Source organism: Gymnoscopelus microlampas, assembly GCF_963454915.1.
Source record: "Gymnoscopelus microlampas genome assembly, chromosome: 10".
NCBI lineage: Eukaryota > Metazoa > Chordata > Actinopteri > Myctophiformes > Myctophidae > Gymnoscopelus > Gymnoscopelus microlampas.
This window is the reverse complement of record NC_139947.1, coordinates 39,563,469-39,580,968: the sequence shown is the minus strand read 5'-3', so window position 1 is coordinate 39,580,968 and position 17,500 is coordinate 39,563,469. Positions and strand designations below refer to the sequence as shown.

General features: G+C 43.8%; 1 protein-coding gene across 2 annotated transcripts in view; it reads left to right on the top strand.

Annotated features, from left to right (window-relative positions):
• Nucleotides 1-17,500, top strand: part of LOC311054474 (DNA (cytosine-5)-methyltransferase 3B-like) — a 51,834-nt gene that overhangs the window by 8,927 nt on the left and 25,407 nt on the right. For both annotated transcript variants that reach the window (XM_084070472.1, XM_084070473.1), the window contains exons 2-5: nucleotides 209-317; nucleotides 13,977-14,127; nucleotides 14,847-14,935; nucleotides 15,608-15,739. In XM_084070472.1, the coding sequence (XP_083926598.1) occupies nucleotides 209-317; nucleotides 13,977-14,127; nucleotides 14,847-14,935; nucleotides 15,608-15,739 (481 nt within the window). The remainder of the gene's footprint in view (nucleotides 1-208; nucleotides 318-13,976; nucleotides 14,128-14,846; nucleotides 14,936-15,607; nucleotides 15,740-17,500) is intronic.

Sequence of the window (17,500 nt, the reverse complement as noted above, 5' to 3'; positions counted from 1 at the left end):
ATAGCTGATCTACAAGCTCACAACGTGTCGCATAGCGAGTATTATATTGTTTGACAAATCAAACTGCATATTTGGAGCACCAATTGGTGTTAACGTGGTGTGTGTGTGTGTGTGTGTGTGTGTGTGTGTGTGTGTGTGTGTGTGTGTGTGTGTGTGTGTGTGTGTGTGTGTGTGTGTGTGTGTGTGTGTGTGTGTGTGTATTCGGCAGGTTTGAGAAGGAATCAGCACAGTGTTTGGAGTCAACTGCCACAGTAATGCCTGCTAACAAGTACTCTGCTACCATCATAGAGGAGAGCAACAACATGGCCGCCGCTACTGTGAGTAACACAATTGCACGCACACACACACACACACACACACACACACACACACACACACACACACACACACACACACACACACACAGAAACATCTGGAGTGTTAATTGTCTCCGCCAGGCCGAAGGCATGGCCAGAGACGGGTGGGGCGGCCATAGCTGAGTGGTTAGTGAGCCCGCCAGAGGCCCTGGTTGCCCCAGGTTCGATTCCAGGCCAGGCCAGCATATGTGTCGATGAAATGAAATTTGTCCCTGAGCAAGACTCTTAACCCCTAATTGCTCACAGGTTCTCATTGGAAACAAGACCGCAAGGACTTTCATGAACGACCTGTTAAAAGGAATTATCCTTTATCCTAGACTATGTTGTTGCCCCCGTTCGTCCGTGTGTCCGTCCGTCTGTCCATCTGTAGCCAATCTCTGGCACCGTTGGACAAATCGGCGTGAAACTTTGCGTGCACTAACCCTGGAGGCGACACTTTGCTACTACTCCTACAGATTTTGTCCAAAACTCACACAAACCGGTTCACATTATCTCTGGGGGTCATGTGATCAAGATGTATACATTTTCAGATCTCATTCTCAAGTGGTTATGACTGCCTTCCAAGGTTTGCAGGCCCTGGGTAGGCAACCCGGCCTGGTGGAGACCTGTGTTCCGAGGAGCACACCTTTCTAGAGACTCAGAGAGCGTAAAAACAGAGTTCAATTAGCATTATGCATTTTGATGTGTGAAGAGAGAGAGAGAGGTATGTATCTATTGTCACTGCCAACATGCATACTCAATTAGACTCAGATAAAGTGCTGGCTAAAGGCACACGTCCACACCCATAATCCCCCCTGCACAGCTGCATATTCACATTTTCGCAAGCAGGAAACAGTAGTGAAGTGAAAATTGTAAGAAAAAAGTGAAAGCAGAGAGAGAGAGAGATGGAAAGAAAGACAGAGGAAAGGCACAGGGTAAAAAGAGGAGGACAGGAGAAGGAGGGAGTGGTTGAAGGAGAGCTGGAAGGAATAGATGAACTGAGAGTTGGAGCGTTCTACTATACGGTTACTTATATACCTTTAGGACTATTCTGTTACTACTATACCGTCACAACTATACTGTTACTACTATACTGTTACTACTTCTCCTCAGCATTCTCTGCTTATAGATGATGGCAGTGGTGTGCACAGACATTTTGAGGGGCAGGTGCTCAAGTAATTTATACTTTTTTTTGTTTATTGGTCTGCTCTTTTTTCCCTCTACATCTATACCTCTTTGCCAAAAATAGCCGATCTACAAGCCCACAACGCCTCGCAGCGCGAGGCGTTGTGAGCTTGTAGATCTGCTATTTTTGGCTAAACTTCTCCTCAGAAAAGGGATGCTAGGTTTCGAGTGGTTATGGTAAAAACAAAAATCATATCACATAAAAATTTGGCGGACCCCCTGTAGTAACTCTGAGGACCCCCTAGGGGTCCCGGACCCCCTGTTGAAGACCCCTGCTGTAAACTGAAAAAAAACTTTTCCCCTTTTTTTCAAAAGGGCACTTCTGGTCAAGAGGGCAAAGGGCAGGGGCTCTAGCACCACCTAGAGTCTATCTGTGCACGTCCCTGGATGATGGCTTTATTTGTTTCAGTTTGTCTTGGCCTAACTGAAGACAGTTGTACGTTAATGTTGCACTAGTGATGACTTTATCCAGCACTCACAGATTCATCACATGCACATCACATCCACTCACATGGTCCCCATTCACCACATCTTCTCCTTCCTCTTTTTCTTTCCTTTCCTCTCATATATCACTCACGAAGGAGACTTCCTTCCCTCTGCCTTATATTTTTCTCTCTCTCCTTTTCTTTTGCACCTTCTCACCCACCCTCTATCCTTCTCTCTCTTTCTTCTCTCCATCAACCCCCATGCATGCAGTAAGTAGTGTGATTGTCTCTGTCTGTACCGTAGTGTTTTTGCTGTGTGTGATATGAGACATAGAAACCCACAGGTATTCAGTTCAACATCCTACCGGGTGTGTGAGCTTGTGTACTCCTGTTGGCGTTTCTTTTCGTCGTGTTGGTTTTGCGTCTTATCCTAACATCTGTATACTCGACAGGAAGAATGTCGGTGTGGGGGATAGTCTTTGTTTCTTTTGACCTTTAGGGTTTTCTTAGGCCATTAGTTTTCACATAACGTTGTATATCAGTGAACCGAACTGCAGATTTGGAGAATTGTTACACCTTTAATCCACAAGTGGTTGTATCCAACAAAACTGTTGTGCGCTCTGAATCATAGAGACTATTCATATCGGTTTCTCCTTCATAAAAAGCCTAACTGCCTTTTGTTTGGCTCATCGCTGGATAATGTTGCTAGATATATAGCAACATACGTTTTTCAGAAAACTGTTAGGATTTAGAAGGTGTTTTTAGAATTAGTAACATAGTAATTACTACTACTCGTCCCTTCTCTGGTCCCGAAAACACCAAATGTCAGCCGCCGCGCCTTTCGACTGTGATTCATGTCGGTTTGCCTGTTTCGCCAGAACAGGGCCCACCGTGTGACAGGAGGACGAGCGATGACTCGCACTCTCGGATCCTGTTTGAACGTAGCCTGCAGCTGCTATTCTAACACATTTACGTTTAACAAACAAACATACTGTACACATACACACACACACACACACCTACAACCACACACCCCCAAAAGAGCCAACAGACCCCCAGGGCACACTGCCGCAGACTGCTGGAATGCTGTGCATGCTGTATGTCGGTGGTTCAAACCCCTCCGCTGTGCATTATCTTTACCACACACAGACAGAGATGAACAGAGAAAGGAACCGACAACAGGGCTACACGTGCAGGAAGAGGTGTGCACGTGCTGTTACATGTCTCTGAGGGAGAGAAAGACTGAAAGGAAAAGACAAGAGACTAAGTGGGAGAGAAACAATTTGAATGAAAGAAAGTAACTAAGAAAGGCAGAGAACAGAGACTTGGTCCAACTGTTTGGTTTCAGTGGGCATGTTAACAGCTGCCAGGGGAGTGAAGGGGCAGGGAAAGGGGTGTAGGTGGAGAAAGATAGAGGGAGGGAGGGAAGGATGGAGAGAGGAGAAGGGGAGGACACAAGAGTGATGGATATCCAGGAAGGCAAGTAATTGGTGTCACTGGCGTGATAATGATGTTGACAAGTGAGGTTTAACTTCTTTTAAATCAGGGCAAGTTATTAAGTGTCTTACTTAAAGGCTGCATACTGCAGTTTATTCAATTCAAGAATTTTAATTCAACATTGGTAACATTGGTCAAGGTAAATAAATAGATAATGTAGTTGCTGTCTCTCGTTCTGCTGCTGAATGAATCTTTTTTTATCATAAATACAGTAGATCACCTACATTATTTGTGCAGATCTGATAATATAGTTTTTGCAGGTCTGATGATAATTTGCGAGGGTGGGGGGGGGGTCACTCAAGGTGAAAGAGTGTAAATGCGTGTTTGGATGTACGTGAATCATCTGTCAACAAAAGGCAGCATGCGTCTGAAGAGGTGGAGCAGTCTACACAATAGTCGAAAATTAATTCATTATTTCTTTTATGACTTACATTGTATTAAATATTTTCAGTTTCACATATAGCTGGCTTGACCAACAACAAACATACAATCACAATAACACAAACAGTCCAAGATGCAGATAATACAATGAATAAAAAAAACATTATTAATTAATGCAGAAAATTGCCAAAACTGAGCGCATTTTGATCTATAATGCCAAATCCCATTGGAAGAGTATATTAAGAGTACTTAAAATCAATTTAAAATGCTTATACTATTGGAATCTTACGGGTGCATTTCTCCTTTCCGACATGTCGCCTTTCCGACGTTGACGAACCCTATACCTAACCCTAACCCTAACCCTAACCGCACGCGGAAGCCACTAGTCGGAGTGGTGAGATGTCGGAATGGAGAGTGAACACCGAATCTTACACAGCTGCTCCCAATGTTTAAGTGCACAAAAGTAGGTCAAATCAATTATGCTGTCACTCCAGCGCAAGTCAAAGCCGGTCAGAAGCAGACTACTGACCAGCGGGGCAGTTCCCCTTCAACCATAACGTGACATGAAATAGGCCTATTGGATGTTCAGCCAAACAACTTGTGATTGAAACTTTTCCATGTTCTCACCCCAAATGCTGGATTATTTCTTCAAATAGACCAAAGCAGCAGGCAGTACTAACAGTACAGTATCTCAACAAAAAATAATTAAGTTCAATAGAATAAACAAAAACTTAGTTAACGTTTAGTAGGGGTAGTGGAGTTTAATAGGTCAACCGAACATCCGCGCACATCTCTACCATACACATGGACTGTCACCAAAATTGAACTCCCCCCCCCCCCCCCCCCCCAGAATGGGCGGCACCCGAGTCATGATGCGACGTGTCCATAGAGCTCCGATTTACTCCGTTTTCTCCACTATCATTGCATTATTTACCATCAAGTGCTGTGCAGGAAAATACTGAATATGAAGGACGTGATGGATGTTGCTGTGAAGGTTGTGTTTTCCATTTGTGCACACAAGGCTGTTTTCTCACACAAAGTCTTTCAAGTCAGTACCGATCAACTGTGACAGACGACCTCGTTACCTCATTAAGAATGTCAACCAGCAGCCACTAGCCTGACTTTATTGGACCGGCATTTAGTTCCCAGTGCCAACTCTCACACCACAGCAGACAATTATGTGAACAGTTTTGTGTTACTGCAATAGAAAGTGACAGATATGAAATTGGATGTCATGTGATTTCTGCAGGACTCATTTTCCTTTTTCCCCTCTCATTTTAGACTGTAGAACAGTAATACCTGCTTTCCTTAGAGTATTCTTTTTTTATCGTTTTGTTTTAAATTATTTTGCAGGTATATATTACAGTGCAATCAGAAGATAATCAGATAAGAAATGATCTTCTTTCTTTCCTTAATCTTGATTTTTAAAACCAAATAGCCAAAATGTGTTTTGTATAAGAAACTGGCTCGAGTTCTGTCATCAGTATTTTCAGTTCAATAAAAAAATAATATATATATTAGAGGTGGGCATAGATTCATTTTTTTAATCTAGATTAATCTATCTGCAATCCTGGAGTTAATCTAGATTAATCTAGATTAAAATGGCTCATTTGAAGTCTGCCGAAGGCATTCAAAATATGTGTGTTCTACCCAAATAATGACCAGAAGTAAGTCCTTGCTTTTTCTTTCCTCCTTACGTTTCTCGATATTGCGATATCGATACGATATACTATATTACCGTTAATATAAAAGTCATATTCTATATTTTAAGTGTTGCAACGTCAAATTATTTAAAAAAAAACTGTCAATATCACTATGTAAGTGCTATTGGGTTCCCACACTTGTTATTTGATATTCTAAGTGTAGCAACATTGAAAACTAAGCATTCTTCATCTATAACAAGTCAGTATCACTCTTAACTTTAAGTATCCTATTTTTTGGGTTCACACTTTTTATTTGATATTCTAAGTGTAGCAACAATGAAAACTGAGCATTCTTCTTCTTTAAAAAAAAGAAGCAAGTCAGTGTACTCTTATTTTGAATTTCTCTGACCTAAAGTAAAACGGGACATACGCTCTTATTTTGAAGGCCAACCGTCCGGAATCAAGTGTTACTGTCGTTTGACTTGACGGACATTTGATTCTAAGTGAAAGAGAAGTCGCGGAAAATCACTGAGTTCAATAAAACGAACGTCAATCCGACGAATGGACATAAACAGTCAAGCTTTTCATACAGAAGGCTTTAGGCAGCTTGTTACATTAAGGACATTCATTTTCAATGAGAGGCGAGCGAGTGCAGCTCCTCTAACTCTAAGCAGCAGGTAGGAGGAGCAGTCTGACACACGCATGTATGCTCGTCACACAAACACATCGCTCGCGCGCGCACACACACCCACACACACTTTCAACAAGTTGAAATCAACGCTACATGCAGAGTCCCCCCCCCCCCCGCTCGCGCGCGGACACACACACACACACACACACACACACACACACACACACACACACAGACACAGAGTAAAGCTGGGTGCATTTCGCCTTTCCGACATGTCGCCTTTCCAACGTTAACGAACCCTATACCTAACCCTAACCCTAACCGCACGCGGAAGCCACTAGTCGGAGTGGAAGGAGCACCCCAGTAAAGCTAATGTAATTGGCTCCCAGACCCAACTTTGAGAATAGATTAACGGCGGTAATTTTTTTTATCGCGCGATAAGAGTCCGCCGTTAACTTAGCCCGGTAACGGCGTTAACGGCCCGGCCTTAATATATATATATATAATAAAACGTAAAAGCGGTGGTGGTTTTCACTGTCTGGCGATGGTAGCTCTCACCAGCCTTGGAAAACGTCAAAGTAGATCTCATGCCAGAAAAAGGTTGGCTACCCCCGCTCTACACTTTCCCAGTCTAGCTGTGAAGTCCAGGGACTGCAGTACACATGAGAGGAATTGGCAATTAAAGTACATAAAAACAAGCTTTGAAAAGGAGTGAGAGTTTTGTCAGTCTTTTGTTTTGTCTTAGATAATAGAAGGTCAATTGGTTGTTTGTGGAAGACAGAGAAGCCATCTCTCAGTGGGATGAATCTGTTGTGGGAGTTTTGGTCATAAAAAAAAGTCTCCTTGTCTCTTTTTACTCTCTGTTTTGGGGATGCAGTGATAGGAGGGGGCAATGTGAGAGAGATAGAGAGAGAGAGTGTAAAAGGGCTTAAAGGTGAAGAGCCAGGGAGAAAATATGGAAGGCGTCAGAAGAGAGAAGTTTGAAAGAGAGGAGGGTTTGAGGGGATTCAGAGGGATTGTTGGGTATGCAGGACTGTGCATGTTGATGAGTGTGTGCATGTTGATGTGTGTGTATGTATGTGTGTGTGTGTGTGTGTGTGTGTGTGTGTGTGTGTGTGTGTGTGTGTGTGTGTGTGTGTGTGTGTGTGTGTGTGTGTGTGTGTGTGTGCGTGCGTGCGTGCGTGCGTGCGTGCGTGCGTGCGTGCGTGCGTGCGTGCGTGCGTGCGTGCGTGCGTGCGTGCGTGCGTGCGTGCGTGCTGGGTTAGAAAGAGGTTGAAGCAGGTGTAAGAATGCGAGGGTGTGGGAATCATCATGGATGAACAAGAGGGTACAAAAGCTTAGGGCCATATTCATGAATCAAAGATACTGTGAAAATGACACTGCACCTTGCACCGTAATTTGAACTAGCAAGATGCATGGAATTATCGTATGATTTACAAAGGCAGCTGCCAATTATGCAGTCAGCAAATGGGACGGCCTTCAGTCACGTTTGCTGTTTGTAACAGAGCTTCTCTCCTCTGCAGCAGAGCAGTGAATATGGGGTCATTAGGGTTAGTGTTGGCAGTGCTGGAGTACTGTGTAGCAGCCAGCAACAGTTAAAGACAGATGTGCTGCTGAATCAACATGTCCATCCAACTAAACTCCTCACAACTAGAACTTGACCGATATATATCTTTCTGGATGATATATCGGTTATTATTTGACTTTTTTGAAGACATCGGTATCAGTAATTATGTGTCCTGATTTTATCCTCTTTCAACCTGGCACCCCTACATGTCGCCACTGAAGCATCACTTTAGTGATGCTTGTGGAACTCGGCTCCGCCCTGACCTCATCTCTGTCTTGCCAATAATCACATATAACACACACCCTATCGTGTAATATTACTTGATTGAATTTGAAGCATTACAGTCATGTCTGTTGTATGGAGTTATTGTGGTTATTCGCATTTCATGGGCAAAATACATTTCTTTGCAAAGGAAATAATTGTACATCCACTTAGCTCAGATGCAGGTGCGTTGGATAGTAACAAATGACCATTCATGAAGAAATTATTCATGAAGAAAACTAATGTTTTTGTCCCTATGTAGTCTCGCGTGGCCAGACTGTTGCCTCCCACAATTTTCAAATGTTTCCGGTCATACAGTCTGGGACTCGGAAGCTCTGATCATGATTAGAAAATAAACCGGATGTGAAGCTTCCTCCCCACTTCCGTTTCGTCTTTACAGTCGCGCAAATTTATCCGACTATAAATCAAAATCATTTAAGTATATTTAGCTTGCTGCTTAGCAGAAATGGAAATTAAAAAAGAAAATGTAAAGATATTTTAAAACATATTTTCGTGAACGGAAGTGCCAGTTTCCTCAATCGGATTTCGGGAGTTGTAGTTCCAGACTCTATATACAGGGGTGCACATAACTGGTGCGCAGGTGCGCATGCGCACCCAAAATAAAAAATGCGCACCACATCAGGCGACGCGAGGCGCTTTTGCGCACCAACAGCTGGGACAGGAATTTCCAAGCTTTTATTTTTTAGCAAAAATAAAAAATAAAAGCCTGGAGATCGAGGCTAGGAATTTACTTCCTGAAGCCACACTCACACAATCACTCTAAAGCACCCGTCGGCCCCATGTACAGCCATTAGGCACAGGGGTAGAGATATGACTTGCGTCGCCTCGCATCGCCTCGCATTGCCTCACTGCGTGCACGCAGCCAGCAGCGGCTGTTAGAGGCACTCGTCACCGATGATGAACGCACCGTAATGGTGCAAAATATGCCGTGAACGTCCCAATCTGGCGGATAAAATCAGCGCAGCAGCACAGGGCACCAACCTTGCGGGCTTTATCTAACAGCGTGAGAAAAAAAAACGGCGAAAATCGGCGGAATTTAGAAGCAGAGCGTCCTTTTTTTCTCGCCCCCCCCCCGTTGACAAAACTGTCCGGTGGGCACCGTGCTGAACCCCCCCCCCCCCGTTGACAAAACTGTCCGGGCTGAACCCCCCCCCCCCCCCGTTGACAAAACGGGACGGGCGCCATGCGCACCAAGTCACATGTCCAGGTGCTCTTCTGCGTACCAGCCCTAAAAAGTTATGTGCACCCCTGTCTATATAGCATTCAGAGATTGTGGAATAGTTGTCTGGCTACGCGAGACTAGTCCCTATGGACCCTCATCAAGAGACTGTCTCTGTCAAGACTCAAGACACTCTTGTTGAAGTTCCAGAGGGACCGAAACGTTAGTGTTTAAATAAAATTGATGCTGCTGAGTTTTCTTCATATTTCTTCATGAATGGTCATTTGTTACTGTCCAACATATTCTCTTGAAAACCTGTAATTCTGCAGTAAACTACACGTTTGTATTTGAATGTAGGCAGCCAGTACCTACAGTATGTTATAGTTTCATATAATCCTCTATGTGTGTATTAAGCCATTGTGACTCATCAACAGCCAGATGTTTTGCTGCTGCCCAAAAGACCACCATCTTTTTATTTCTCTCTTGCCCTGCCACCCCACGCCTCTCCTACGTGAAAAACCTGTATGCTGATTGGCTGGAACTTACAGTCCTTAACTACAGGCAATGGCTAAGCGGCATGCAGACTAAACTTCAATCGGTGTCTGCCTACTTCCTTGAAGTCTGACTCTGTAAAACACACACCTAGCAGATGACTCCAATGCCCGAAACCCCCGTTGTAGTCAGGCGTATTTGAGCCATTAACTGCTCCTCTACTCTCTCTTTCCACCTCCCGACTTTCTCCTCAAACCTTTGTCTCTCTTTCACACTCATAACGTCTTGTTGTAACACGCACATCCTTTTACAGGTTCTGGGTTGATAAAGGCCCCAGTGGCCCGAAACGGTGTCTTTTTTGTTTGTTTTTTGTTTCAAATAAATTGCTACCACATGAGAAAATATGCAGGTTCTCTACTTCCACCCTATTTACGGGTTACCTACGGGTTAGCCCTCATCCTCAAGCGTAACTCTACCTCTTTCACTCTTTCACCATCAGCTTACTCCTCACCCCAGTATTTTCCTGCTTGCTGGTGAATAATGTAATGATAGTGAACAAACGGGGAAATCAGTGCTTTGTGTAAATTCAGTTTTGTGAGAAACTCTTCATGTACACTTACAATACAGGGCTGAAGTGAAGTGAACATCTTAACTTTACCAACCAGCTCTGCGAAAACATACTTGCGTTGTTAGGTGACATTTCAGTTTTTCGCATTTCACTGTCGGCTGTAAAAGTGTTGTGGTTTGTCAGAAAGTGTCTTTGGAAGTTCTCTTTCTTCGCCATTGCTGCGCAGTTGCTGCAGATGAGACAAGTACTTCGATTTTCCATTGTACATGACGAAATAATTATTATCTTTCTATTCTGCATGTCTGAGGTGTTTTGTCTCAACTTTTCATAAACTAATTCTCAATACTGGAAAATAGTAGTAAGCTTAGTACTTAATCAGGTAACACCTGGCTAATTGATACTGTATTCTTCCGAGCCATTCCTGTGAGTTAATTTGCGCTGTGCTGCTGCATAGGTTTTGTTGGAGTTCACATTGAAACCAGAAAGCCAGAGTGTGATTGGACAGCGAATGACATGAATGGATTTTTTTTTCTTTCTTGTTTTGCAATCAACTAAAATGTCCCATTGACCTATAGTAGACCTTGGTGATGTGTATGATGTGGGCCTTGAACAATAATTGGCTGTGAAGAATCACTCCCAGGTTACGGGCCTTATTTGAAGGAATGATTCTAACCATCCATCTGGAGGGTGAAATCCGGTAGTTGTTTAAACACTTCACCCTACAGACTTTGTTGACCGCGGCCCCCCAGGGGTCTGTATTTGGCCCCTTCCTTATTTCCTTCTGAACCCAATCTCTTTGCGTTGCAGCACAATGTGAGCTTGTAGACCTGCGATTTTCTGAGTGTTTGTTCACCTTCAAAATGTTCACCTATTATGACATGATAGGAATTTTTGAATCAATTTGTATCCATATTCTCTATTGCTGGTCCTAGAAAGAGTCAAACCCCCAACTTAGGTAATTTTATGTAAGTAATTGTGTGATTTAATTACATTTTATTGGGTCAGCTGATGCAGTATCTCCTTGCCCCCGCCTCCTCACTTTTACTCAAGGGTAGCAGAATGTTGGATGGTCTTCATGTAACAGTTTAGATGACCTATTACGGGTCTGTTTGGTTCCATTTGTACACACTTCTGAGTTAAACTGACACTGAGGATTTTACTGTGTATGTGCAGTAGTACTGTTATTTAGCGGTGCACGTGGCTGCAGTTATTTATGATCACACATCTGTTTCACAGCTGCTATGGTACTCTCACTATTCATCCACCTCTCTCTTTGCATGTAATTATGCCCTTGTATTTACCTCAGTCTCTTTATCCCTCTCGATGTCTCTCCTTGTGTGGTACCTCTGTCTCTCTGCCTCTCTCCTTAATTCTATATCATATATTGTATTCTCTTCAACCCCCCTCTCCTTCTCCTTCCACTCTCTGTCTCTGTCTCTCTCTCTCTCTCTCTCTCTCTCTCTCTCTGTTCTTGTTATCCCTGTCAGCAGTTCTCACAGTTTACCATCTTGAACACACATTTAACATGCAAGTTCACTGAGTTCAATGCAATTTATTACCACACAGGAAATCTGGCACACGAACAATACAAACGAATACAGACACACACACACACACACACACACACACACACACACACACACACACACACACACACACACACACACACACACACACACACACACACACACACACACACACACACACACACACACACACACACACACACACACACACACACAGATTCACTGCTCTTTAAAACATCCCTCCTGTAAGAAACCTTAGCAGATGTTTTGAAGATCAGCAAAACTGTGAAAATTAAATATCAGCACAGAATTTATCGCTATGAACACAGGTTAAAGGCTAATATACTCATGCAGCGTCCGCATGATGAGACAGACGGGGGGCTTTCTGTATTTTCTCACGTACTCCATTCCATACTTTCCATCTACAGTATATAGACTAGAGCATTAACAATTTATCCGCTAGAGAGGACAGTGGCAACACTTTCTGCAGACTATTCTAGACTATCTGTACAACAATTGAGACATCATGTTTTGTTTTCCAAAAGCGTAATAAACTGCACTGTCACCACATATAACCAGAAATAGGCAAAAAAATATGTTTTTCATGGTCAGATTTAGCTGCTAGCGCTTAAAATCTAGCACTTTGCTCCTTCAAGCTCACAACGCATTGCACTGTGAGCTTATGGGCCGGGTGTTTTTTTGCAAGACACGACTAAGAATAGTTCCCGGCTTTAGTCAAATATTGCTATAGTGACACAGAGCCAGCCTCAATCAAGCACAGTGCATTTCATAATAGGCAGAATTCACTACAAGCTACTCAGAGCTATATTACAGTCACAGCTCATGTTATGACACGCAAATGGATAAAAGTGAAAGGTTGTCTCGTACAGAAACTACTACTACTAACTTACTACTACTATCCCCACATAGTGTTCCATAAATTCAAAGGTACTGCAGTATCAATTTAGTTTTGTAGATTAACAGGAATCACCCCAGTAAGTCACACACAGCAAGATCAAGCCCCGACACAGTACAGGGGTTGCTAGGGTAACAAAAGGCGAGACGACAGCTACGGATGAAAGAAAAGAGAGTGAGAGTAGAAAGACGGCACTAAACCATTTAAACTCTACCAAGCCTTCCTTCTGTTGGCCATGTCCTTTGTCATTCAGTTTGATCTTTCTGTTACGCACGGCCGGCTTAGCAGTACTTACACCAAATGAGTCAGGCTCGCCTGAAGCTACTGCTAGTGCGTTTAGCCATTCATCGTCTTGTGTGTGATTGTTGCATGTTTCTCAGTAACTTTCCCTGTTGAGTGAGGCGACTTGGCTTTTCACAAAGGTGGTGTTGCTGGATGAGTTGGACACGCCCCCTATCGGATCCCTATTCACGCGACTGTAATTATTCTGGATAATTATTTTCGAAAACTACAGGCCCATGTTTGATTTGCTAATCTGTTTTCTCACTGTTTGTGTCCACTAGGTGTGACAGGATTATGTTGTTGCAGGGGAAGGGAGGGTTAAACATAACATAAGAAGCAAACACATCTGGGAGAGAGATACTTTGCGGTTTCACATTTTCTTGCATGTCTCTTGCATCGAATGCAGGAGTGCGTACCTACAGTACATACTGCCAGCATGTCTTTGATCTAGCTACCATGGGCTATTGCAGTTGAATTTAATTGAATCGAACTTCTATTGACCTCAAATCTGGTATTCATACAAGCTTTACAATAGATCACATACTGCAACAAATCTTACTGATACAGCGAAACTTCACTTAGTAGAACGAGTGAGGCAGTCGGCAGATCATTACAGATACATTGAGGGAGAACAGTACAGAACGAAAAACATCCAATCAGCCCCAGATTGGAATCGCATGTGGAGGGACTCTAAGCAGTAAGTGCATCTCTAAAGGCACTTTTACTTCTGCACATAGGGAGCACTACACCTACACAAAATTGCACCGTATGTCTTAGAAATGCTACCCCGTCCCAGTTTCCTCACATCCTGATGGATGCAACCCACGACTTACACAGCCCCGGCTACACAACCCAGTTTAGCTGAAATATGTGCTCTGAGGACCCTCCTTTTCTGGTTAGTAATAGGTTACTTATGAGTAGATTGAACCAAACACAATTTACTATAAACATTACTATTTGCATTTTACTACAAAATTACTCCATCACTAAATAAACGCTCACGTTTCATCTCTGCTGCCCTTTTTGCTTCTTCCCTTCCTTCTCTTCTTTCCTTGCCTCCTTCTTTACTTGCCTCCTACTTCCTCAGGCGGTGGTGATTGGAGGCCCACCTCCAGCTGAGGGCCTATCAGGGAATGACAGCGGCGTGGAGCTGACCAATGAGAACAGCCCGTTGACTGCAGCGGAACCGCCCTCCCCTTTCAGTCCCAAACAGAACGGCGACGCAGCCTCCCCGCAAGGTAGCGCGCGCGCACACACACACACACACACACACACACACACACACACACACACACATACATACATACAGTTTCAGAGCTCAGTGGTGCTGTTGTCATGTTCAGGGTGAAAGGGCCATAACACACACAGTACACTGTTACACAGCTCTCATTCACACTCCTCCTTTTTCCTGTCTCTTCTCCCACCTGTCCTTCACCTGTCTCTGCTCTCTACTTGTCCCTCACCTGTTTCTCTTCTCACCTGTCTGTCTGTCTGTCTGTCTGTCTGTCTGTCTGTCTGTCTGTCTGTCTGTCTGTCTGTCTGTCTGTGCTCTCACCTGTGTCTCGCTCGTTTCTCACCTGTGCTTCTATACTTGTCTCTCTACTTGTCTCACTCTCATTCTTTCTTTACCATCTCACCCAGGGGCGGCAGTGGCTCAGGGGTAGAGTGGCCGGGTAGAGTGAACTGGAAACCGCATGGTTCCCAGTTCGATCCCGGGCTCCCCCAGAGTTAGTGTCGAAGTGTCCTTGAGCAAGACATTGAACCCCTAATTGCTCCCGATGAGCAGGTTGGTGCCTTGCATGGTTTCCTCCGCCATCGGTGTGTGAATGGGTGAATGGGTGAATGTAATGCACTTTATCTATGTAAAGCGCTTTGGATAAAAGCGCTATATAAATGCACCATTTACCCACATTGCCTCCTCTCTCTCTCTCTCCGTCTCACTCTCTCTCCTGTTCAGAGGATAACCACTGTTCTGAAAGCAGCAGGAAGAGGAGTAGGAACAAGTCAGGCGAGGATGAAAGTAGCCGAGACTCCTCCTACAGCGAGGTAGGAAAACACATACACCCCACACACCACATCTACACACTCCACATACACATACAGCACACCTTACACACACACCACACCACATACACACACCACACCACACAAACCTACGCACGTGGTGTGTGTGTGTGTGTGTGTGTGTGCGCGTGCGCGTTGTATTTGACTTTTCCATGCTGCATGAGCGTTGTATTTGACTTTTCCATGCTGCATGAGCGTTGTATTTGACTTTTCCATGCTGCATGAGCGTTGTATTTGACTTTTCCATGCTGCATGAGCGTTGTATTTGACTTTTCCATGCTGCATGAGCTGGTGTTTTGAATAGCACCTTAAGAAATTTGTACCGACTATATTTTGTTTTACCCAGCCTTATGACATCAGGTTATGTACACAACTGTATATGATGCTAATGTTCTAAATATCATGTATACAGTATATACATACAGTACAGTAGGCTATCTGTATATATCTTTATTTCTCCTATTTAACCTGTTTTCTATGTCTTTCCCTTTGCTCTCACTCCCACTCTGTCCTCTCTTCTCACTGAATACTACAGAACAATGAAGAAGAATGTCACCCACTGCTTTAAACCTGTAAAACTATGATGTGACAAAACTGATTCGGATTCATTTTGAACCGATTCCTCCATTCTAAATGGTGTGTTTTGCCCTCTAGGAGAAGCCAACAGGGGAGTCTGGCCTGAGACAGAGACCTCGTCCCAGAACCATCTTCCAGGCTGGACTGATTCCACATGCACAAAGCAAGCCACGCAGACCGACACGCAAACAGGAGCACAACACACCACTGGTACGCATGCATGCACTCGCGTGCACACACACACACACACACACTCACACTCACACTCACACTCACACACACACACACACACACGCACCCGCACACACTTGTCAGAGATTGCCAAACGCTATTCCTGAGTTCACTGCATGTCCTATGATTATTGTCAGCGTGGCAGAGACTTATGTTTTGCAACCCGTCCGTCTGTCTGTCTGTCCGTCTGTCCGTCCGTGCGTTTGTGTATGTGTCCATCTGTCTGTGAGCAGCTAATCTCTGACACCGTTGGCCCGGTCGACACGAAACTGTGCATACACACTCCCTGGATGCCAGAGCAGAACCTCTGGCCCAAATGTTTCACATGGACCTGGTATAGCGCCGGAGACCGATTTTTGTAACAAAAAAATAGATGTATTACTCCTATCGATTTTGTCCAAACATCACGCAAATTGGTACACAGTATCATCTCTATAGTCATTAAACGAAACAGGTCTTTCAGATTTTCCATATTCCATCCTGATTGGCTAAGATTGGCTTCCAAAGTTTGCAGGAGTGCTCCATTTTGAACAAAAAGCCTGAATACAGTAATGAATACAGCGTGCGATTACTGTGAACTTTTACACGCACATTGCCACTAGGCCGATGAAGAAATGGCACTTGAAAATGTTCAAATCAGCCTCATGGTGGCGATTCGGTATTTTTACCTATATCTGCACCGATCTGCATAAAACTTTGTATGTACACTTCCTCCACATCTGCCTTTTATAGCAGCACCAGGAGGCCGATTTTTGCCAAACAAATGTATTTATTTATTTATTTATTTTACTCCTACAGATTTTGTCCAAACATCACGCAAATCGGTACACATTATCTCTATAGTTATGTGATCAAGATGAATCTGTCCTATTCTTCATATTCCATCAACATCGCTGGCCCGCAATAATCTACCTGACCTGGCTCCGAGGAGCACTTTTTTTTGTTCAAACTCTTCTGCTTCTTTCTTCTGTTCAAACATTTCCGTATTCCCACAGTGGTGGTGTGAGCCGCCCTGAAGGAAGCACCTGGGTAAACAGCACCCTACACAGTCAAATCCAGAGTGTTCATTACGGTTCCATTTTAACACTCTCAGAGTTAAACGGACACTCTGGATCAACACTGTGGGTTTTGGGTTAGTGTTTGTCTTGATCTGGGCAATTTTAACAGCACAGTTCCACTCAGTAAAATCCTTAGTGTTAAATGAACACTGAGGATTGGACTGTGCACACCAGTGTGAGTTCAATACATAGCTAATGGTTAATCATGTTATGCAGACCAACGCAGGCATGCAAGCAACACGGACATACACTTGTATGCACACTGAAGTGTACGTGTCAAATGTAGTGTCAACATCCAATTCATTTACATATATACTGTACACAAATACAGTGCTACACAAATACTAGATGGAAACACAAAAAACACACATCCAATGTTTAATCTATCTGTGTGAGGTCAATATGTAGCTGGTCGGAGTGCGTGGGTGCTTGCGTGCGTGTGTGTGTGTGTGTGTGTGTTCTTATGGGAGTGCATGATCAGACTGAACTTGCTGAGGCATTACACACAAGTTCTTTCTTTATCTCTTCTTATTTTTCTTTCTATTTCTTGTATGTATTTACATCTTAATCTCTCTCTCCCCCTCCCTCACGCTCTCTCTCTCCCCCTCCCTCCCCCCGTCTTTATCAGTGCATTTACATGCACTCCCCACAAATATGCCGATTTCAAAAGAATTCGTACAAT